Here is a 24,926-nt window from a genome sequence, read left to right on the forward strand (position 1 = left end):
TATCAGTACACCATCTGACATTACGTTGCATCCATATTTAGACCAATGCACTTTATATTGGTTCAAAAACTCTTTCGTTTTCTTTATTTCTTTATTCAAAAGTGGTTTTTGCCGCTCGTGATATGATGGAGACTTCATTTTTAGTCCAAATTGACCTATTGTTTCAATCATACTATAAAATGAAGGCAGTCTTGTTGTATTAAAAGATATTCCACCATCATAAAACCGCTTGCTAATGTACTCGCACATCGTTTTCCTTTCTTCTTTTTTGAAGCGATTCTCTAACATGGTTTGTCTGTTTGCTTGCCTTCCTTTCTCTGCTACATCACTTCAGAAGTACAAATCTATAGGCTCTTTTGCTTGTGATGGTCTCAAGCCGAATGTACTGCTTGGCTGCCCCTCCTCCATACGCAAAATTTCAACATGTCCTTCGCCAGAGTTAGAAGCTGAGAACAAACTTTCACTTCTTTCATATATATCTCTTATTTTTTTCATCTCTTATTTTTCGATTCCTCTGTGTACTTAGAAATTACTTGCTTGATTTTTGTAGTTGTTTTATCACTAACCTTCACATTTTTTCCGATTCAAGGTAGATACTGCATTATTCCATATATGCCTCCTTTATAAGTTATTCCACATCTAAGGCGTGCCACAAAATTCATATCATGTTTATTCTTAATGTCGGCCCACTCCCATGCTGGATCACTTGATCTTCGCTTGAAGTTTTGCATATCTTCTAAATTTGGAAATGTCCTGCTTGGAGTGGACCCACTGGCACTTGCAAAAGAAGCCCCTTCCATCGTTGTTCTAAAAAATGATAAAGAACCAAATAATGTGTTCGATCATAAGGAAAACAATTGAATAAGCAAAGCAAACAACCATCAATAAATGCCAAATAATTTTAAAATAATCTAAATTCTTAAAACAAAGTGTTAAAACTAACAACAAACATGTATCCAACATAAAATTAATCATCCCTATAAACCTGGCAAGCCTGGTGCCAGATCTAAGTGAGAGTAACGCAGCAGCTGCATCAGTGGAAGATAATTGTTGGTTTTATGGCACTATTGAGCTTAAAACCTGGCAAAAGGAAGGTGAGCAGCCCTACCAACCTAGAGAAATCAAGGGTGAACATAGGTCCTAGTGACAAGTAAAAATAGGCTGTATGAACAAAACCATTTCACAATTATGCACACTTAAATTGAGAGTTACACAAACTGCACGAGCTAGGGGCATATAAATCTAACAAATAACAACCTACCAATCAAACTTTAGACATAATACCTTAATTTCACTAGGACAAGCAAACTTCAAACTTAACTTCACCACAACAAAGGCCAAAAGATGGAGAAATCAGCATCAGGACGACACAGTATGTGTTCTTCATGCTTTTTCCATGTGAGTTTCCATATCCTGAAATCTCTTCTATCTTGAGGATATGTTGTTTATGCAACAATTCAGACTAATGGTAAACACCATCCCCAACTTCACCTGTTCCATATTTTACTCTTTAAAAGTTTCGTTTGGGCTCTTGACATGGGGTTCTTAGTTTTTCATGGGGGACAAAGATAACAAAGAAGATCTTAGGGAGGCCAATTAAACAACATATACATCGAGAACAAAGGTTAACTACATGCTTTCAAAACAAACAGATGACCATGCATAATGTGATACTTCATAAATTGGACAACTATATCCAACGTGAGTTTTTAAGATCTCATCAGTCTACATCATCTGCACTAAGGGATCAAAGCTTACATGATACATATACATAAATTTTGCTGAAATAAAAGGAGATATACTACTACTAGGATCGAAGGAAGCACCAGGAAACTACTTGATGAAGTTTTGTAGATTTGGGGGCCCCACTTTACCTGATTCAAGCATAGTGTAGTAAGATTAGATGCATCATTTAGTAACACATAAATGACGAACTCTAGAAATTGTCCCTGAAATCTTTAGAAATTGTTGTTCTCAAATCAATGCAAAAATTGCATTATTTCAAAAGAAAGTTGCAAATGTTTTCAATCCATCCTATTAACATTTCAAAAGAGAGAGAGGTGAGTGAGAGAGAGAGACGCAATTGACAGAGAGAGATAGACCGAGCGAGTGACAGAGAGAGAGCGCATACCTTTTTTTTTTTTGAAATTCTTCTTCTTACCCTAAGGGGAGAGAGTCGAATGCAAGAGTTGAATGCAAATCAAAAGAAAAGGGCCCCCCCTTTTATATTCGTTGACACTTTGTCAATGACTATAAACCGCCTAGGTGGAAAATTAGGGCCCCACCACCCAAACTGCATTGCCCAGGCGGTGGGGCTACGCTCAGGTCACCTAGCCGCCTCCTTTGACAACCGAGATCCCCATCTGTTTATGGTTTCATCAGCATGAGTGTGCATACATGGACGTGCTTGTGTTAATCTTAAACTACATATATTATTGCATAATTTGGAAACACCAACAAATGCAAAAGCTTGAATTTGGTTTTTGTGTATGCTCTGGAGCTTCATTCTTGGAGCTGTGTTCATTTAGGATGAGCATTTACCATGATGTGTGCATGCATATTGCATACCGCCAGCGTATCGACCAATTCAAAAATTTGACTTAGTTTTTTTGTATGCTGGAGCTACGCAGTCTTGTAAATGTGCTTGTTCAGAATGATCACTTACCATGACAAATGCATGCATTTGTGTGTGCATGTGCATGTTTGTATGCTTCCACCTTCCACTACTCTTGGTTTAAAATACCAGCTTATGTGATGAGTACATGATGATGATTTGGATGACATTTGTAATACTTCTGTAAAATTCTTTTATATCTTTTGCTGTTTTACCCTAGTTATGTGAATGACAGATCTGGATATTGTGCAACTTTTCACTTCATTCATGAATAATGGTTTATTATTTAATTGTCATCTATGTGATCTGGTAGTGCATCTTTTTCCAATTGCTCATGCTTACATCTGTTACTTTTGCTCTAATAGCTCTGGGATATAAACATGGATTCTGGTCCAGTCTCTACTTTCCAGGTTCACGAGTATCTTAGACCTAAGGTAATTTTGCTGACTTTTCATTTGAAATTGTTCTATTCTTATCAAGGGGCTGATTTTCCGGAAAGTAATTGTGTTCGTGCAGCTGTGTGATTTATATGAAAATGATTCAATTTTTGATAAATTTGAGTGTTGTCTAAGCGGAGATGGATTGCGAGTAGCCACAGGTTCTTACAGGTTTGCAGTTTTGATGTTAAAGATATCTTTATATTCCTATTTAAGCTGCAACTATGCCTTTTGATCATATATGGCACTGACTCTGTGTGTGGTACTAGCAATCTGTTTCGCGTGTTTGGTTGTGTTGCTGGGAGCAATGAGGCAACAACTTTGGAAGGTAGCAAAAACCCTATGAGGTAATCCTTTTTATCATTTTAAAATTAGTGAAATGGTATTCCTACGTATGCAGTTTCTTATTTCCCCGTCGTATAATTCCAAAACTTTGGAGTTTCACTTTCACTAAAGAATGGGTCATGTGCCCTCGGGCGTCCGGTTCAAATCATCCATCCTCTCCATAATGTGGAATTTCATATTTGGGCCATGTTAATATGAACTAGGATGATTGATATATCTCAAGGTTGCATTATGTTTTATTTTGATTGGTTAGCTGGTTTCCCTTGACTCAAAATTGAAGGGGTGACTGTAAAAGTATCTTCAACAAGATACTTTAGTCGATAACGCAATAACCTTGAGAATAAATGTGTGAACATACACACCCAAGAACACTTGTGCACAACAAGCACAACACACCGAATCACAAATGTGCAAATGCACTCATAAGATTCATAAACAACTAAAGAGGTTGGGCTATAATCCCAAAACCCTTAAGGAAATACAAGAGGAGCTGCCCATATATATAGGGCTTGGAGGAGGCCTTGGGAGGGGCTCTACATAGTCGTTGGAGCCCCTCCAACGGTCACAAATGTGACCGTTGGAGGGGTCCAACGACTAGTGGGTTGGGCCCCTCCCAATGCAAGTACAATGCATTAAATGCGAAAAGAAAAAGGAATAAAGAAAAAAGAAAATAAATACAAAAACATATTCTCGAAAAAGAATATGTGTAAAATTCCTAAACTACCCTTACTAGGAATATATATATATTATATATATATAATTGGTAAATACATATACATATATATTATATATGTATATGTATTACCTTATATATATAAAATATATATGCGAAATTACAAGTTTGATTACATAATTTAACACCCCCCTCAAACTTAGGGCAAGATGACCGAAAGTTTGCCAAGAAGGAAGTTGAACCGCGGAGCGCACAAGGCTTTAGTAAAGAAATCTACCAACTGATATTCGGACGTGACATAAGGGAGATCAATAACTCTTCGGAGATATGCTTCACGAACATAGTGACAGTTCATTTCGATGTGTTTAGTCCGCTCATGAAACGTGTGATTCTTTGCAATGTAGATTGCACTCTTGTTGTCGCAGCATAGCTTGGTGGGTCCTTCAATTTTGATCCCCATGTCTTCTAGCAGTTGGTGAATCCAAACAATCTCCATGGTAGTAGTTGCCATGGCACGATATTCAGCTTCAGTTGAGGAGAGCGACACCTTTTGTTGCTTCTTGCATCTCCAAGAAATTAGTGAGTCTCCTAAGAACACACAAAAGCCAGTGGTGGAGTGACGGTTATTTGGGTCACCACCCCAATCTGAATCAGTATAAGCAATCAATTTTAAGTCAGAAGAAGAGGACAGAAAAACTCCCTTATTTAGAGTACCCTTTATGTATCTTACGACTCGTAAGATGGCACTCATGTGAACGGATGTAGGCGCATGCTGAAACTGACTTGCAGTATGGACTGCATGGGATATATCTGGTCTGGTAATACTCAGATACATCAGAGATCCTACAAGCTGTCTGTAGGGTGTAGGATCCAAAAGGGGAACCCCATCATCAATTTTCATCTTTGCTCCTACTACTGCAGGAGTTTCACAAAGCTTCTCATCTGTAATACCTGACCTGTCAATGATCTCAGAAGCAAGCTTAGTTTGAGATAAGAAATATCCTCTAAGAGAGTATGCTACTTCAATTCCCAAAAAGTAAGTTAGAAAACCCAAGTCAGACATTTCAAATTTATCTTTTAAGATAGATTTTATGCTCTTAACCCCGTTAGAATCACTCCCAGTGATGAGCATGTCATCAACATACAAAAGTAAAATTACAATCCCTGCATTGGATTTTCTAACAAATAGAGCAGTGTTAGTAAAACAAGAGGAAAAACCATTCTCAATTATAACAGAGTTAAACCTATCATACCAAGCCTTGGGAGCTTGTTTTAGGCCATAGAGTGCTTTCTGAAGACGAAGCACCTTTCCCTTAGGAGTCTCCATTCCAGGAGGAGCATCCATGTAAACTTCTTCGCTTAAGTCGCCATTTAAAAAGGCATTTTTCACATCCATTTGATAGATGTTCCATTTGTTGATAGAGGCAACGGTTATAAGACATCGAACAGTGACCATACGAGCTACAGGAGCAAAAGTTTCTTCATAGTCAATACCATATTCTTGACTATATCCTTTTGCAACCAAGCGAGCTTTATACCTTTCAAGGGATCCATCACTTTTAGTTTTTACTTTGAAAACCCATCTGCACCCTATTGTTTTCTTGCCTTCAGGAAGATATTGAAATTCCCAGGTTTTGGCTCTTCTTAGAGCCTCAAGTTCATTGTCCATGGCATTAATCCATTCAGGGCACTTTCGTGCTTCTTCAAAATTTCTAGGTTCTATATAAGAGTGGATGGCACTAAGGCAGACTCTATATCTTGGTGAAAAAGAGTCATAGGAAATGAACCTAGAAGGAGGTCTTCTACTTCTCTCAGTTCTACGAGGGATCACTTCATTTTGAGAGGCACTGGAACTGGCATCATTATATCTGTCAAGAGCACTCCTAAAGTTGTTTTGATCTCTATGAGAGTAGGTGATAGGGTCTCTAGGTAATTCAATAGGTTGATGTGACGAGGAAGGCAAGGAGATGTTTTCCTCGGTTTCAAATTCATTTGGGTTACTTTGATCTGACTCATTATCACTAGTATCATCGTCCTTATTCAGTAAATCAAATAAAAAAGAATAATCCATATTTTCATTATGGGGGTCACAACGTTCAAATCCACTAATATTTTCCAAAAAACTCACGTTTCTGGAAACATACAATTTATCACTTTTGATATCATAACAACGAAACCCTTTTTGGGTTTCAGAATAGCCAAGAAAGGCACAAGGAATGGCTTTAGGAGAAAGTTTGTCATTCTTATTAGTGAGAACAAAACATTTACACCCAAAGACCCTTAACCTGCTATAATCAGGTTCCTTATCATACAGTTTTTCAAAAGGGGAAATTTTGTTTAAGTTTTTCGATGGGAGTCGGTTTATGAGATGGACAGAGGTAAGGGCTGCCTCAGCCCAAAGATTTTTTGGAATGTTTTGAGAAATGAGCAAAGTCCTAGTTGTTTCAATGATGTGTCTGTGCTTTCGTTCGGCTAACCCATTTTGTTGAGGGGTTTTCGGACAAGATTTTTGGTGAAGTATACCAAAATTTTCAAGATAACTCTTAAATTCATTTGAGAGATATTCTCCTCCAGAGTCAGACCTAAAGATTTTTAAGCATCCATTGAATTGATTTGAAATCATCATGTGAAAACTTTTAAAGGTTGAAAAAACTTCATGTTTATGTTTAAGGAAATAGATCCAACAAAACCTAGTATAGTCATCCACAAAGATCACATAATATGAAAATCCTCCTTTTGACATTATCGGAGCCGGTCCCCATACATCGGAATGGACAATTTCAAATGGTTTAGTCGTAAACATGGATCTTTGAGGAAAGGGCAAACATTTCATTTTCCCAAGAATGCATTCATTACACAAAAAGTCACTTTTACAAAGATGTTTAACAAAAGGCAAATAGGAGATTTTAACTATATTGGGATGACCCAATCTCTTATGCCATACATGAATATCTTTGTTTTGGACGACGTTGCAAAATTGACTCTTGGGAACTTGAAGAAAATCTACGTAGTAGAGGTCTCCTCTTCTAGAGCCTTCCCCAATCAATCTCTCGGACTGGCGATCCTGTATCCAACATTTATTAGAAGAAAATTTTATATCGCAACCATGGTCCGAGAGTTGGGAAACGGAAAGAAGATTTAGGTTAAGGTTTGGGATAAAACGAATTTTTGGAACAAAGAAGTCTTGTTTTTCAAAATTACCTATTCCTTTAATCTCAAGAGATGTTCCGTCCGCGGTTGAAACAAAGGATGGAAAAGAATTTTTAGAAAAATTTGAAAGAGAGCAATAGCTAGGGGTCATGTGAAAGGATGCCCCGGAATCTAAAAGCCAAGATGTCTTACCGGGGGAAGAGGATGACATAGCGGCTCCGGAAGTACCACCCTTGAGAAGAGGTTGTAGTGCTTCTACAATTTGTTGAAGAGAAAAAGACTCACTTGATGAAGAAGGTCGTTCTTCTACTTGAGATGCCATAGCCGTTGCAATCAATTTCTTCCATTTAGGACACAAAGGTTTGATATGTCCGGGTTCTTTACAATGATAGCAAGTCACTTTGCTATAGTCTCTTTTGCCATACCGATCATTTCCTCCTTGACCTTGATTCTTGAAATGAGGAGGTCTATAGGTTCTCATGTTATTTCCCGGTCTTGACACGGCATTAGCCATTTCACCATCTTCTTGAGTAGAGGAAGTAACAAGAATGCTAGGATTATTTTTGCCAATCCCCATACGGGTTTCTTCACCACTTAGCTTGGTGATAACATCTTCAAGTGAGGGGGATGTGAAGGCGGAGAGAAGAGAGGACCGAACTTGTTCAAATTCGGGTCTAAGGCCATTTAAAAAATTGAAGAACCGGTCTTCTTCAAGTTGTTTGTGCCTTAATCCGATTGCCTCACCACTCCATTTAGGTTCAAGGATTGCGAGTTCGTCCCAAATAGAGGATAATTCGGCAAAGTACTCCCGAATGGTCATGTCATTTTGTTGGAGAGTCAAAGCCCTCTTTTGGAGAAAGTACTTGTGGGATAGATCTCTTGAGGTGTACATTTTCTCAAGATATACCCAAGCTTCGGAAGCCCTTTTAAATTTAATGATATTGGCGTTTATCTTGGTCTCAACAAATGAAAAAATCCAAGATAAGATCTTGAAGTTCTTCATTTCTCAATCATCATGTTTCTTAGAATATTCTTCAAGAGCCTTTTTGTCTTTCATCCCCTTCAAGGATCTTAATATCCCCTCCTTCAATAATGGTAATTTTGGGTTCCGGTTCCGGTATGGATCCATGAACGTAACCCCAAAGCCCCTTTCCTTTAATATGGGCTTCCATATTACCGGCCCAAACATGATAGTTTGAGCCATTAAGGTTAAACCCAAAGGAGAAATGGGAGTCTTTTTCACCCATTAGAGAGGAAAGAATGCAAGAGATAGAACGTACCTTAATTACTTTTTGGGTCTTTCTTGACAAGAGAGGCTCCTAAAATATTGCTCGAAGAAGGAGATCCTCTTTGATTTCAAAAAACTCGAAGGCACGCTTTTCGAGGATTGCAAGAGAAGGCGAATCGCAATTCTTCTTCTTCAACGAGGCTTTGATACCATGTAAAAGTATCTTCAACAAGATACTTTAGTCGATAACGCAATAACCTTGAGAATAAATGTGTGAACATACACACCCAAGAACACTTGTGCACAACAAGCACAACACACCGAATCACAAATGTGCAAATGCACTCATAAGATTCATAAACAACTAAAGAGGTTGGGCTATAATCCCAAAACCCTTAAGGAAATACAAGAGGAGCTGCCCATATATATAGGGCTTGGAGGAGGCCTTGGGAGGGGCTCTACATAGTCGTTGGAGCCCCTCCAACGGTCACAAATGTGACCGTTGGAGGGGTCCAACGACTAGTGGGTTGGGCCCCTCCCAATGCAAGTACAATGCATTAAATGCGAAAAGAAAAAGGAATAAAGAAAAAAGAAAATAAATACAAAAACATATTCTCGAAAAAGAATATGTGTAAAATTCCTAAACTACCCTTACTAGGAATATATATATATATTATATATATATAATTGGTAAATACATATACATATATATTATATATGTATATGTATTACCTTATATATATAAAATATATATGCGAAATTACAAGTTTGATTACATAATTTAACACCCCCCTCAAACTTAGGGCAAGATGACCGAAAGTTTGCCAAGAAGGAAGTTGAACCGCGGAGCGCACAAGGCTTTAGTAAAGAAATCTACCAACTGATATTCGGACGTGACATAAGGGAGATCAATAACTCCTCGGAGATATGCTTCACGAACATAGTGACAGTCCATTTCGATGTGTTTAGTCCGCTCATGAAACGTGTGATTCTTTGCAATGTAGATTGCACTCTTGTTGTCGCAGCATAGCTTGGTGGGTCCTTCAATTTTGATCCCCATGTCTTCTAGCAGTTGGTGAATCCAAACAATCTCCATGGTAGTAGTTGCCATGGCACGATATTCAGCTTCAGTTGAGGAGAGCGACACCTTTTGTTGCTTCTTGCATCTCCAAGAAATTAGTGAGTCTCCTAAGAACACACAAAAGCCAGTGGTGGAGTGACGGTTATTTGGGTCACCACCCCAATCTGAATCAGTATAAGCAATCAATTTTAAGTCAGAAGAAGAGGACAGAAAAACTCCCTTATTTAGAGTACCCTTTATGTATCTTACGACTCGTAAGATGGCACTCATGTGAACGGATGTAGGCGCATGCTGAAACTGACTTGCAGTATGGACTGCATGGGATATATCTGGTCTGGTAATACTCAGATACATCAGAGATCCTACAAGCTGTCTGTAGGGTGTAGGATCCAAAAGGGGAACCCCATCATCAATTTTCATCTTTGCTCCTACTACTGCAGGAGTTTCACAAAGCTTCTCATCTGTAATACCTGACCTGTCAATGATCTCAGAAGCAAGCTTAGTTTGAGATAAGAAATATCCTCTAAGAGAGTATGCTACTTCAATTCCCAAAAAGTAAGTTAGAAAACCCAAGTCAGACATTTCAAATTTATCTTTTAAGATAGATTTTATGCTCTTAACCCCGTTAGAATCACTCCCAGTGATGAGCATGTCATCAACATACAAAAGTAAAATTACAATCCCTGCATTGGATTTTCTAACAAATAGAGCAGTGTTAGTAAAACAAGAGGAAAAACCATTCTCAATTATAACAGAGTTAAACCTATCATACCAAGCCTTGGGAGCTTGTTTTAGGCCATAGAGTGCTTTCTGAAGACGAAGCACCTTTCCCTTAGGAGTCTCCATTCCAGGAGGAGCATCCATGTAAACTTCTTCGCTTAAGTCGCCATTTAAAAAGGCATTTTTCACATCCATTTGATAGATGTTCCATTTGTTGATAGAGGCAACGGTTATAAGACATCGAACAGTGACCATACGAGCTACAGGAGCAAAAGTTTCTTCATAGTCAATACCATATTCTTGACTATATCCTTTTGCAACCAAGCGAGCTTTATACCTTTCAAGGGATCCATCACTTTTAGTTTTTACTTTGAAAACCCATCTGCACCCTATTGTTTTCTTGCCTTCAGGAAGATATTGAAATTCCCAGGTTTTGGCTCTTCTTAGAGCCTCAAGTTCATTGTCCATGGCATTAATCCATTCAGGGCACTTTCGTGCTTCTTCAAAATTTCTAGGTTCTATATAAGAGTGGATGGCACTAAGGCAGACTCTATATCTTGGTGAAAAAGAGTCATAGGAAATGAACCTAGAAGGAGGTCTTCTACTTCTCTCAGTTCTACGAGGGATCACTTCATTTTGAGAGGCACTGGAACTGGCATCATTATATCTGTCAAGAGCACTCCTAAAGTTGTTTTGATCTCTATGAGAGTAGGTGATAGGGTCTCTAGGTAATTCAATAGGTTGATGTGACGAGGAAGGCAAGGAGATGTTTTCCTCGGTTTCAAATTCATTTGGGTTACTTTGATCTGACTCATTATCACTAGTATCATCGTCCTTATTCAGTAAATCAAATAAAAAAGAATAATCCATATTTTCATTATGGGGGTCACAACGTTCAAATCCACTAATATTTTCCAAAAAACTCACGTTTCTGGAAACATACAATTTATCACTTTTGATATCATAACAACGAAACCCTTTTTGGGTTTCAGAATAGCCAAGAAAGGCACAAGGAATGGCTTTAGGAGAAAGTTTGTCATTCTTATTAGTGAGAACAAAACATTTACACCCAAAGACCCTTAACCTGCTATAATCAGGTTCCTTATCATACAGTTTTTCAAAAGGGGAAATTTTGTTTAAGTTTTTCGATGGGAGTCGGTTTATGAGATGGACAGAGGTAAGGGCTGCCTCAGCCCAAAGATTTTTTGGAATGTTTTGAGAAATGAGCAAAGTCCTAGTTGTTTCAATGATGTGTCTGTGCTTTCGTTCGGCTAACCCATTTTGTTGAGGGGTTTTCGGACAAGATTTTTGGTGAAGTATACCAAAATTTTCAAGATAACTCTTAAATTCATTTGAGAGATATTCTCCTCCAGAGTCAGACCTAAAGATTTTTAAGCATCCATTGAATTGATTTGAAATCATCATGTGAAAACTTTTAAAGGTTGAAAAAACTTCATGTTTATGTTTAAGGAAATAGATCCAACAAAACCTCCTTTTACAAAGATGTTTAACAAAAGGCAAATAGGAGATTTTAACTATATTGGGATGACCCAATCTCTTATGCCATACATGAATATCTTTGTTTTGGACGACGTTGCAAAATTGACTCTTGGGAACTTGAAGAAAATCTACGTAGTAGAGGTCTCCTCTTCTAGAGCCTTCCCCAATCAATCTCTCGGACTGGCGATCCTGTATCCAACATTTATTAGAAGAAAATTTTATATCGCAACCATGGTCCGAGAGTTGGGAAACGGAAAGAAGATTTAGGTTAAGGTTTGGGATAAAACGAATTTTTGGAACAAAGAAGTCTTGTTTTTCAAAATTACCTATTCCTTTAATCTCAAGAGATGTTCCGTCCGCGGTTGAAACAAAGGATGGAAAAGAATTTTTAGAAAAATTTGAAAGAGAGCAATAGCTAGGGGTCATGTGAAAGGATGCCCCGGAATCTAAAAGCCAAGATGTCTTACCGGGGGAAGAGGATGACATAGCGGCTCCGGAAGTACCACCCTTGAGAAGAGGTTGTAGTGCTTCTACAATTTGTTGAAGAGAAAAAGACTCACTTGATGAAGAAGGTCGTTCTTCTACTTGAGATGCCATAGCCGTTGCAATCAATTTCTTCCATTTAGGACACAAAGGTTTGATATGTCCGGGTTCTTTACAATGATAGCAAGTCACTTTGCTATAGTCTCTTTTGCCATACCGATCATTTCCTCCTTGACCTTGATTCTTGAAATGAGGAGGTCTATAGGTTCTCATGTTATTTCCCGGTCTTGACACGGCATTAGCCATTTCACCATCTTCTTGAGTAGAGGAAGTAACAAGAATGCTAGGATTATTTTTGCCAATCCCCATACGGGTTTCTTCACCACTTAGCTTGGTGATAACATCTTCAAGTGAGGGGGATGTGAAGGCGGAGAGAAGAGAGGACCGAACTTGTTCAAATTCGGGTCTAAGGCCATTTAAAAAATTGAAGAACCGGTCTTCTTCAAGTTGTTTGTGCCTTAATCCGATTGCCTCACCACTCCATTTAGGTTCAAGGATTGCGAGTTCGTCCCAAATAGAGGATAATTCGGCAAAGTACTCCCGAATGGTCATGTCATTTTGTTGGAGAGTCAAAGCCCTCTTTTGGAGAAAGTACTTGTGGGATAGATCTCTTGAGGTGTACATTTTCTCAAGATATACCCAAGCTTCGGAAGCCCTTTTAAATTTAATGATATTGGCGTTTATCTTGGTCTCAACAAATGAAAAAATCCAAGATAAGATCTTGAAGTTCTTCATTTCTCAATCATCATGTTTCTTAGAATATTCTTCAAGAGCCTTTTTGTCTTTCATCCCCTTCAAGGATCTTAATATCCCCTCCTTCAATAATGGTAATTTTGGGTTCCGGTTCCGGTATGGATCCATGAACGTAACCCCAAAGCCCCTTTCCTTTAATATGGGCTTCCATATTACCGGCCCAAACATGATAGTTTGAGCCATTAAGGTTAAACCCAAAGGAGAAATGGGAGTCTTTTTCACCCATTAGAGAGGAAAGAATGCAAGAGATAGAACGTACCTTAATTACTTTTTGGGTCTTTCTTGACAAGAGAGGCTCCTAAAATATTGCTCGAAGAAGGAGATCCTCTTTGATTTCAAAAAACTCGAAGGCACGCTTTTCGAGGATTGCAAGAGAAGGCGAATCGCAATTCTTCTTCTTCAACGAGGCTTTGATACCATGTAAAAGTATCTTCAACAAGATACTTTAGTCGATAACGCAATAACCTTGAGAATAAATGTGTGAACATACACACCCAAGAACACTTGTGCACAACAAGCACAACACACCGAATCACAAATGTGCAAATGCACTCATAAGATTCATAAACAACTAAAGAGGTTGGGCTATAATCCCAAAACCCTTAAGGAAATACAAGAGGAGCTGCCCATATATATAGGGCTTGGAGGAGGCCTTGGGAGGGGCTCTACATAGTCGTTGGAGCCCCTCCAACGGTCACAAATGTGACCGTTGGAGGGGTCCAACGACTAGTGGGTTGGGCCCCTCCCAATGCAAGTACAATGCATTAAATGCGAAAAGAAAAAGGAATAAAGAAAAAAGAAAATAAATACAAAAACATATTCTCGAAAAAGAATATGTGTAAAATTCCTAAACTACCCTTACTAGGAATATATATATATATTATATATATATAATTGGTAAATACATATACATATATATTATATATGTATATGTATTACCTTATATATATAAAATATATATGCGAAATTACAAGTTTGATTACATAATTTAACACCCCCCTCAAACTTAGGGCAAGATGACCGAAAGTTTGCCAAGAAGGAAGTTGAACCGCGGAGCGCACAAGGCTTTAGTAAAGAAATCTACCAACTGATATTCGGACGTGACATAAGGGAGATCAATAACTCCTCGGAGATATGCTTCACGAACATAGTGACAGTCCATTTCGATGTGTTTAGTCCGCTCATGAAACGTGTGATTCTTTGCAATGTAGATTGCACTCTTGTTGTCGCAGCATAGCTTGGTGGGTCCTTCAATTTTGATCCCCATGTCTTCTAGCAGTTGGTGAATCCAAACAATCTCCATGGTAGTAGTTGCCATGGCACGATATTCAGCTTCAGTTGAGGAGAGCGACACCTTTTGTTGCTTCTTGCATCTCCAAGAAATTAGTGAGTCTCCTAAGAACACACAAAAGCCAGTGGTGGAGTGACGGTTATTTGGGTCACCACCCCAATCTGAATCAGTATAAGCAATCAATTTTAAGTCAGAAGAAGAGGACAGAAAAACTCCCTTATTTAGAGTACCCTTTATGTATCTTACGACTCGTAAGATGGCACTCATGTGAACGGATGTAGGCGCATGCTGAAACTGACTTGCAGTATGGACTGCATGGGATATATCTGGTCTGGTAATACTCAGATACATCAGAGATCCTACAAGCTGTCTGTAGGGTGTAGGATCCAAAAGGGGAACCCCATCATCAATTTTCATCTTTGCTCCTACTACTGCAGGAGTTTCACAAAGCTTCTCATCTGTAATACCTGACCTGTCAATGATCTCAGAAGCAAGCTTAGTTTGAGATAAGAAATATCCTCTAAGAGAGTATGCTACTTCAATTCCCAAAAAGTAAGTTAGAAAACCCAAGTCAGACATTTCAAATTTATCTTTTAAGATAGATTTTATGCTCTTAACCCCGTTAGAATCACTCCCAGTGATGAGCATGTCATCAACATACAAAAGTAAAATTACAATCCCTGCATTGGATTTTCTAACAAATAGAGCAGTGTTAGTAAAACAAGAGGAAAAACCATTCTCAATTATAACAGAGTTAAACCTATCATACCAAGCCTTGGGAGCTTGTTTTAGGCCATAGAGTGCTTTCTGAAGACGAAGCACCTTTCCCTTAGGAGTCTCCATTCCAGGAGGAGCATCCATGTAAACTTCTTCGCTTAAGTCGCCATTTAAAAAGGCATTTTTCACATCCATTTGATAGATGTTCCATTTGTTGATAGAGGCAACGGTTATAAGACATCGAACAGTGACCATACGAGCTACAGGAGCAAAAGTTTCTTCATAGTCAATACCATATTCTTGACTATATCCTTTTGCAACCAAGCGAGCTTTATACCTTTCAAGGGATCCATCACTTTTAGTTTTTACTTTGAAAACCCATCTGCACCCTATTGTTTTCTTGCCTTCAGGAAGATATTGAAATTCCCAGGTTTTGGCTCTTCTTAGAGCCTCAAGTTCATTGTCCATGGCATTAATCCATTCAGGGCACTTTCGTGCTTCTTCAAAATTTCTAGGTTCTATATAAGAGTGGATGGCACTAAGGCAGACTCTATATCTTGGTGAAAAAGAGTCATAGGAAATGAACCTAGAAGGAGGTCTTCTACTTCTCTCAGTTCTACGAGGGATCACTTCATTTTGAGAGGCACTGGAACTGGCATCATTATATCTGTCAAGAGCACTCCTAAAGTTGTTTTGATCTCTATGAGAGTAGGTGATAGGGTCTCTAGGTAATTCAATAGGTTGATGTGACGAGGAAGGCAAGGAGATGTTTTCCTCGGTTTCAAATTCATTTGGGTTACTTTGATCTGACTCATTATCACTAGTATCATCGTCCTTATTCAGTAAATCAAATAAAAAAGAATAATCCATATTTTCATTATGGGGGTCACAACGTTCAAATCCACTAATATTTTCCAAAAAACTCACGTTTCTGGAAACATACAATTTATCACTTTTGATATCATAACAACGAAACCCTTTTTGGGTTTCAGAATAGCCAAGAAAGGCACAAGGAATGGCTTTAGGAGAAAGTTTGTCATTCTTATTAGTGAGAACAAAACATTTACACCCAAAGACCCTTAACCTGCTATAATCAGGTTCCTTATCATACAGTTTTTCAAAAGGGGAAATTTTGTTTAAGTTTTTCGATGGGAGTCGGTTTATGAGATGGACAGAGGTAAGGGCTGCCTCAGCCCAAAGATTTTTTGGAATGTTTTGAGAAATGAGCAAAGTCCTAGTTGTTTCAATGATGTGTCTGTGCTTTCGTTCGGCTAACCCATTTTGTTGAGGGGTTTTCGGACAAGATTTTTGGTGAAGTATACCAAAATTTTCAAGATAACTCTTAAATTCATTTGAGAGATATTCTCCTCCAGAGTCAGACCTAAAGATTTTTAAGCATCCATTGAATTGATTTGAAATCATCATGTGAAAACTTTTAAAGGTTGAAAAAACTTCATGTTTATGTTTAAGGAAATAGATCCAACAAAACCTAGTATAGTCATCCACAAAGATCACATAATATGAAAATCCTCCTTTTGACATTATCGGAGCCGGTCCCCATACATCGGAATGGACAATTTCAAATGGTTTAGTCGTAAACATGGATCTTTGAGGAAAGGGCAAACATTTCATTTTCCCAAGAATGCATTCATTACACAAAAAGTCACTTTTACAAAGATGTTTAACAAAAGGCAAATAGGAGATTTTAACTATATTGGGATGACCCAATCTCTTATGCCATACATGAATATCTTTGTTTTGGACGACGTTGCAAAATTGACTCTTGGGAACTTGAAGAAAATCTACGTAGTAGAGGTCTCCTCTTCTAGAGCCTTCCCCAATCAATCTCTCGGACTGGCGATCCTGTATCCAACATTTATTAGAAGAAAATTTTATATCGCAACCATGGTCCGAGAGTTGGGAAACGGAAAGAAGATTTAGGTTAAGGTTTGGGATAAAACGAATTTTTGGAACAAAGAAGTCTTGTTTTTCAAAATTACCTATTCCTTTAATCTCAAGAGATGTTCCGTCCGCGGTTGAAACAAAGGATGGAAAAGAATTTTTAGAAAAATTTGAAAGAGAGCAATAGCTAGGGGTCATGTGAAAGGATGCCCCGGAATCTAAAAGCCAAGATGTCTTACCGGGGGAAGAGGATGACATAGCGGCTCCGGAAGTACCACCCTTGAGAAGAGGTTGTAGTGCTTCTACAATTTGTTGAAGAGAAAAAGACTCACTTGATGAAGAAGGTCGTTCTTCTACTTGAGATGCCATAGCCGTTGCAATCAATTTCTTCCATTTAGGACACAAAGGTTTGATATGTCCGGGTTCTTTACAATGATAGCAAGTCACTTTGCTATAGTCTCTTTTGCCATACCGATCATTTCCTCCTTGACCTTGATTCTTGAAATGAGGAGGTCTATAGGTTCTCATGTTATTTCCCGGTCTTGACACGGCATTAGCCATTTCACCATCTTCTTGAGTAGAGGAAGTAACAAGAATGCTAGGATTATTTTTGCCAATCCCCATACGGGTTTCTTCACCACTTAGCTTGGTGATAACATCTTCAAGTGAGGGGGATGTGAAGGCGGAGAGAAGAGAGGACCGAACTTGTTCAAATTCGGGTCTAAGGCCATTTAAAAAATTGAAGAACCGGTCTTCTTCAAGTTGTTTGTGCCTTAATCCGATTGCCTCACCACTCCATTTAGGTTCAAGGATTGCGAGTTCGTCCCAAATAGAGGATAATTCGGCAAAGTACTCCCGAATGGTCATGTCATTTTGTTGGAGAGTCAAAGCCCTCTTTTGGAGAAAGTACTTGTGGGATAGATCTCTTGAGGTGTACATTTTCTCAAGATATACCCAAGCTTCGGAAGCCCTTTTAAATTTAATGATATTGGCGTTTATCTTGGTCTCAACAAATGAAAAAATCCAAGATAAGATCTTGAAGTTCTTCATTTCTCAATCATCATGTTTCTTAGAATATTCTTCAAGAGCCTTTTTGTCTTTCATCCCCTTCAAGGATCTTAATATCCCCTCCTTCAATAATGGTAATTTTGGGTTCCGGTTCCGGTATGGATCCATGAACGTAACCCCAAAGCCCCTTTCCTTTAATATGGGCTTCCATATTACCGGCCCAAACATGATAGTTTGAGCCATTAAGGTTAAACCCAAAGGAGAAATGGGAGTCTTTTTCACCCATTAGAGAGGAAAGAATGCAAGAGATAGAACGTACCTTAATTACTTTTTGGGTCTTTCTTGACAAGAGAGGCTCCTAAAATATTGCTCGAAGAAGGAGATCCTCTTTGATTTCAAAAAACTCGAAGGCACGCTTTTCGAGGATTGCAAGAGAAGGCGAATCGCAATTCTTCTTCTTCAACGAGGCTTTGATACCATGTAAAAGTATCTTCAACAAGATACTTTAGTCGATAACGCAATAACCTTGAGAATAAATGTGTGAACATACACACCCAAGAACACTTGTGCACAACAAGCACAACACACCGAATCACAAATGTGCAAATGCACTCATAAGATTCATAAACAACTAAAGAGGTTGGGCTATAATCCCAAAACCCTTAAGGAAATACAAGAGGAGCTGCCCATATATATAGGGCTTGGAGGAGGCCTTGGGAGGGGCTCTACATAGTCGTTGGAGCCCCTCCAACGGTCACAAATGTGACCGTTGGAGGGGTCCAACGACTAGTGGGTTGGGCCCCTCCCAATGCAAGTACAATGCATTAAATGCGAAAAGAAAAAGGAATAAAGAAAAAAGAAAATAAATACAAAAACATATTCTCGAAAAAGAATATGTGTAAAATTCCTAAACTACCCTTACTAGGAATATATATATATATTATATATATATAATTGGTAAATACATATACATATATATTATATATGTATATGTATTACCTTATATATATAAAATATATATGCGAAATTACAAGTTTGATTACATAATTTAACACCCCCCTCAAACTTAGGGCAAGATGACCGAAAGTTTGCCAAGAAGGAAGTTGAACCGCGGAGCGCACAAGGCTTTAGTAAAGAAATCTACCAACTGATATTCGGACGTGACATAAGGGAGATCAATAACTCCTCGGAGATATGCTTCACGAACATAGTGACAGTCCATTTCGATGTGTTTAGTCCGCTCATGAAACGTGTGATTCTTTGCAATGTAGATTGCACTCTTGTTGTCGCAGCATAGCTTGGTGGGTCCTTCAATTTTGATCCCCATGTCTTCTAGCAGTTGGTGAATCCAAACAATCTCCATGGTAGTAGTTGCCATGGCACGATATTCAGCTTCAGTTGAGGAGAGCGACACCTTTTGTTGCTTCTTGCATCTCCAAGAAATTAGTGAGTCTCCTAAGAACACACAAAAGCCAGTGGTGGAGTGACGGTTATTTGGGTCACCACCCCAATCTGAATCAGTATAAGCAATCAATTTTAAGTCAGAAGAAGAGGACAGAAAAACTCCCTTATTTAGAGTACCCTTTATGTATCTTACGACTCGTAAGATGGCACTCATGTGAACGGATGTAGGCGCATGCTGAAACTGACTTGCAGTATGGACTGCATGGGATATATCTGGTCTGGTAATACTCAGATACATCAGAGATCCTACAAGCTGTCTGTAGGGTGTAGGATCCAAAAGGGGAACCCCATCATCAATTTTCATCTTTGCTCCTACTACTGCAGGAGTTTCACAAAGCTTCTCATCTGTAATACCTGACCTGTCAATGATCTCAGAAGCAAGCTTAGTTTGAGATAAGAAATATCCTCTAAGAGAGTATGCTACTTCAATTCCCAAAAAGTAAGTTAGAAAACCCAAGTCAGACATTTCAAATTTATCTTTTAAGATAGATTTTATGCTCTTAACCCCGTTAGAATCACTCCCAGTGATGAGCATGTCATCAACATACAAAAGTAAAATTACAATCCCTGCATTGGATTTTCTAACAAATAGAGCAGTGTTAGTAAAACAAGAGGAAAAACCATTCTCAATTATAACAGAGTTAAACCTATCATACCAAGCCTTGGGAGCTTGTTTTAGGCCATAGAGTGCTTTCTGAAGACGAAGCACCTTTCCCTTAGGAGTCTCCATTCCAGGAGGAGCATCCATGTAAACTTCTTCGCTTAAGTCGCCATTTAAAAAGGCATTTTTCACATCCATTTGATAGATGTTCCATTTGTTGATAGAGGCAACGGTTATAAGACATCGAACAGTGACCATACGAGCTACAGGAGCAAAAGTTTCTTCATAGTCAATACCATATTCTTGACTATATCCTTTTGCAACCAAGCGAGCTTTATACCTTTCAAGGGATCCATCACTTTTAGTTTTTACTTTGAAAACCCATCTGCACCCTATTGTTTTCTTGCCTTCAGGAAGATATTGAAATTCCCAGGTTTTGGCTCTTCTTAGAGCCTCAAGTTCATTGTCCATGGCATTAATCCATTCAGGGCACTTTCGTGCTTCTTCAAAATTTCTAGGTTCTATATAAGAGTGGATGGCACTAAGGCAGACTCTATATCTTGGTGAAAAAGAGTCATAGGAAATGAACCTAGAAGGAGGTCTTCTACTTCTCTCAGTTCTACGAGGGATCACTTCATTTTGAGAGGCACTGGAACTGGCATCATTATATCTGTCAAGAGCACTCCTAAAGTTGTTTTGATCTCTATGAGAGTAGGTGATAGGGTCTCTAGGTAATTCAATAGGTTGATGTGACGAGGAAGGCAAGGAGATGTTTTCCTCGGTTTCAAATTCATTTGGGTTACTTTGATCTGACTCATTATCACTAGTATCATCGTCCTTATTCAGTAAATCAAATAAAAAAGAATAATCCATATTTTCATTATGGGGGTCACAACGTTCAAATCCACTAATATTTTCCAAAAAACTCACGTTTCTGGAAACATACAATTTATCACTTTTGATATCATAACAACGAAACCCTTTTTGGGTTTCAGAATAGCCAAGAAAGGCACAAGGAATGGCTTTAGGAGAAAGTTTGTCATTCTTATTAGTGAGAACAAAACATTTACACCCAAAGACCCTTAACCTGCTATAATCAGGTTCCTTATCATACAGTTTTTCAAAAGGGGAAATTTTGTTTAAGTTTTTCGATGGGAGTCGGTTTATGAGATAGACAGAGGTAAGGGCTGCCTCAGCCCAAAGATTTTTTGGAATGTTTTGAGAAATGAGCAAAGTCCTAGTTGTTTCAATGATGTGTCTGTGCTTTCGTTCGGCTAACCCATTTTGTTGAGGGGTTTTCGGACAAGATTTTTGGTGAAGTATACCAAAATTTTCAAGATAACTCTTAAATTCATTTGAGAGATATTCTCCTCCAGAGTCAGACCTAAAGATTTTTAAGCATCCATTGAATTGATTTGAAATCATCATGTGAAAACTTTTAAAGGTTGAAAAAACTTCATGTTTATGTTTAAGGAAATAGATCCAACAAAACCTAGTATAGTCATCCACAAAGATCACATAATATGAAAATCCTCCTTTTGACATTATCGGAGCCGGTCCCCATACATCGGAATGGACAATTTCAAATGGTTTAGTCGTAAACATGGATCTTTGAGGAAAGGGCAAACATTTCATTTTCCCAAGAATGCATTCATTACACAAAAAGTCACTTTTACAAAGATGTTTAACAAAAGGCAAATAGGAGATTTTAACTATATTGGGATGACCCAATCTCTTATGCCATACATGAATATCTTTGTTTTGGACGACGTTGCAAAATTGACTCTTGGGAACTTGAAGAAAATCTACGTAGTAGAGGTCTCCTCTTCTAGAGCCTTCCCCAATCAATCTCTCGGACTGGCGATCCTGTATCCAACATTTATTAGAAGAAAATTTTATATCGCAACCATGGTCCGAGAGTTGGGAAACGGAAAGAAGATTTAGGTTAAGGTTTGGGATAAAACGAATTTTTGGAACAAAGAAGTCTTGTTTTTCAAAATTACCTATTCCTTTAATCTCAAGAGATGTTCCGTCCGCGGTTGAAACAAAGGATGGAAAAGAATTTTTAGAAAAATTTGAAAGAGAGCAATAGCTAGGGGTCATGTGAAAGGATGCCCCGGAATCTAAAAGCCAAGATGTCTTACCGGGGGAAGAGGATGACATAGCGGCTCCGGAAGTACCACCCTTGAGAAGAGGTTGTAGTGCTTCTACAATTTGTTGAAGAGAAAAAGACTCACTTGATGAAGAAGGTCGTTCTTCTACTTGAGATGCCATAGCCGTTGCAATCAATTTCTTCCATTTAGGACACAAAGGTTTGATATGTCCGGGTTCTTTACAATGATAGCAAGTCACTTTGCTATAGTCTCTTTTGCCATACCGATCATTTCCTCCTTGACCTTGATTCTTGAAATGAGGAGGTCTATAGGTTCTCATGTTATTTCCCGGTCTTGACACGGCATTAGCCATTTCACCATCTTCTTGAGTAGAGGAAGTAACAAGAATGCTAGGATTATTTTTGCCAATCCCCATACGGGTTTCTTCACCACTTAGCTTGGTGATAACATCTTCAAGTGAGGGGGATGTGAAGGCGGAGAGAAGAGAGGACCGAACTTGTTCAAATTCGGGTCTAAGGCCATTTAAAAAATTGAAGAACCGGTCTTCTTCAAGTTGTTTGTGCCTTAATCCGATTGCCTCACCACTCCATTTAGGTTCAAGGATTGCGAGTTCGTCCCAAATAGAGGATAATTCGGCAAAGTACTCCCGAATGGTCATGTCATTTTGTTGGAGAGTCAAAGCCCTCTTTTGGAGAAAGTACTTGTGGGATAGATCTCTTGAGGTGTACATTTTCTCAAGATATACCCAAGCTTCGGAAGCCCTTTTAAATTTAATGATATTGGCGTTTATCTTGGTCTCAACAAATGAAAAAATCCAAGATAAGATCTTGAAGTTCTTCATTTCTCAATCATCATGTTTCTTAGAATATTCTTCAAGAGCCTTTTTGTCTTTCATCCCCTTCAAGGATCTTAATATCCCCTCCTTCAATAATGGTAATTTTGGGTTCCGGTTCCGGTATGGATCCATGAACGTAACCCCAAAGCCCCTTTCCTTTAATATGGGCTTCCATATTACCGGCCCAAACATGATAGTTTGAGCCATTAAGGTTAAACCCAAAGGAGAAATGGGAGTCTTTTTCACCCATTAGAGAGGAAAGAATGCAAGAGATAGAACGTACCTTAATTACTTTTTGGGTCTTTCTTGACAAGAGAGGCTCCTAAAATATTGCTCGAAGAAGGAGATCCTCTTTGATTTCAAAAAACTCGAAGGCACGCTTTTCGAGGATTGCAAGAGAAGGCGAATCGCAATTCTTCTTCTTCAACGAGGCTTTGATACCATGTAAAAGTATCTTCAACAAGATACTTTAGTCGATAACGCAATAACCTTGAGAATAAATGTGTGAACATACACACCCAAGAACACTTGTGCACAACAAGCACAACACACCGAATCACAAATGTGCAAATGCACTCATAAGATTCATAAACAACTAAAGAGGTTGGGCTATAATCCCAAAACCCTTAAGGAAATACAAGAGGAGCTGCCCATATATATAGGGCTTGGAGGAGGCCTTGGGAGGGGCTCCACATAGTCGTTGGAGCCCCTCCAACGGTCACAAATGTGACCGATGGAGGGGTCCAACGACTAGTGGGTTGGGCCCCTCCCAATGCAAGTACAATGCATTAAATGCGAAAAGAAAAAGGAATAAAGAAAAAAGAAAATAAATACAAAAACATATTCTCGAAAAAGAATATGTGTAAAATTCCTAAACTACCCTTACTAGGAATATATATATATTATATATATATAATTGGTAAATACATATACATATATATTATATATATGTATATGTATTACCTTATATATATAAAATATATATGCGAAATTACAAGTTTGATTACATAATTTAACAGTGACCTGCTTGGAGCCAAAGGATAACCAAAACTGATAACCACTGTTTCCCTTGTGAGTAACCAGCTCTCACATCCACATTGAATGGGGCAAAATTTAGGCTGCAAATGTCGGAATCAGTAGAAGTGGGTACAATTAGAACTACTCATTAAAGGCATCCTAATCTGCTGCTTGTATAGTTGGAAATTGAATTAAGGTCCTTGGTGTCCTATTTCAAAATTTGAATAAACAGTACTGGAAACTTAGTTGCCTATATTTTTAGATTGAGTTTGTAAGGTGATTCAATTAGCCTCAGATTTATTGATGATGGTCGTGTGTCTAAGTTGACCATCTTGGATCATGCACATATTTGTATGATTATGCGTGTGTATGATTCAATCTCGGGTTTAGCCTCTGATTTATTGATGATGGTCATGTGTTTACGTTGACCATCTTGGATCATGCACATATTTGTATGATTATGCGTGTGTATACATTGTAATTGGGCCTGAGTTTTATGATTTTCATTGAGTGTAAAATAAGTTGTGGTTGATTAGATTTATGGTGTATCTGATAGTAGGAGAATCTGTGGTTGATCATGTTAGCTGTAAACGTTACCTATTGGAGCTGCTGTTTTTTTGAGCACTTGTGGATACTTGCATGTAATTTCTGTGGGTTTAGGAAGCTATAACGACCATTTTGCACAAGCTTTACACACACACACAGGGGACGATGGATATGGTTATTGATGTTTGCTTCCCTTATGTGATTTGATTTCTTATAGGAGACAAGTTGTAACCCCCTCAAGGCCCTCCAGATCTCTGAGCAGCCTCACCCGAGTTGTTAGACGAGGTAAACTATCAACTTTCTATTTGCATGACATTGTCACCTCATTTAATTTGATGCTTTTACTGTTCGAACTCGTGTCTAGATTTGTTCCTTTTTCTCGTGGTA

At 38.4% G+C, this 24,926-nt stretch overlaps 1 protein-coding gene across 2 annotated transcripts in view; it reads left to right on the forward strand.

The window, feature by feature from the left end:
* LOC149814932 (serine/threonine protein phosphatase 2A 55 kDa regulatory subunit B beta isoform-like) overlaps positions 1 to 24,926 on the forward strand; it is a 56,495-nt gene that overhangs the window by 30,971 nt on the left and 598 nt on the right. For both annotated transcript variants that reach the window (XM_089989820.1, XM_089989819.1), the window contains exons 10-13: positions 2,980 to 3,048; positions 3,131 to 3,222; positions 3,321 to 3,398; positions 24,757 to 24,824. In XM_089989820.1, the coding sequence (XP_089845946.1) occupies positions 2,980 to 3,048; positions 3,131 to 3,222; positions 3,321 to 3,398; positions 24,757 to 24,824 (307 nt within the window). The remainder of the gene's footprint in view (positions 1 to 2,979; positions 3,049 to 3,130; positions 3,223 to 3,320; positions 3,399 to 24,756; positions 24,825 to 24,926) is intronic.

Source organism: Nuphar pumila, chromosome 15 (assembly GCF_984573655.1).
Source record: "Nuphar pumila chromosome 15, dmNupPumi1.hap1.1, whole genome shotgun sequence".
Taxonomy (NCBI): Eukaryota; Viridiplantae; Streptophyta; class Magnoliopsida; order Nymphaeales; family Nymphaeaceae; genus Nuphar; species Nuphar pumila.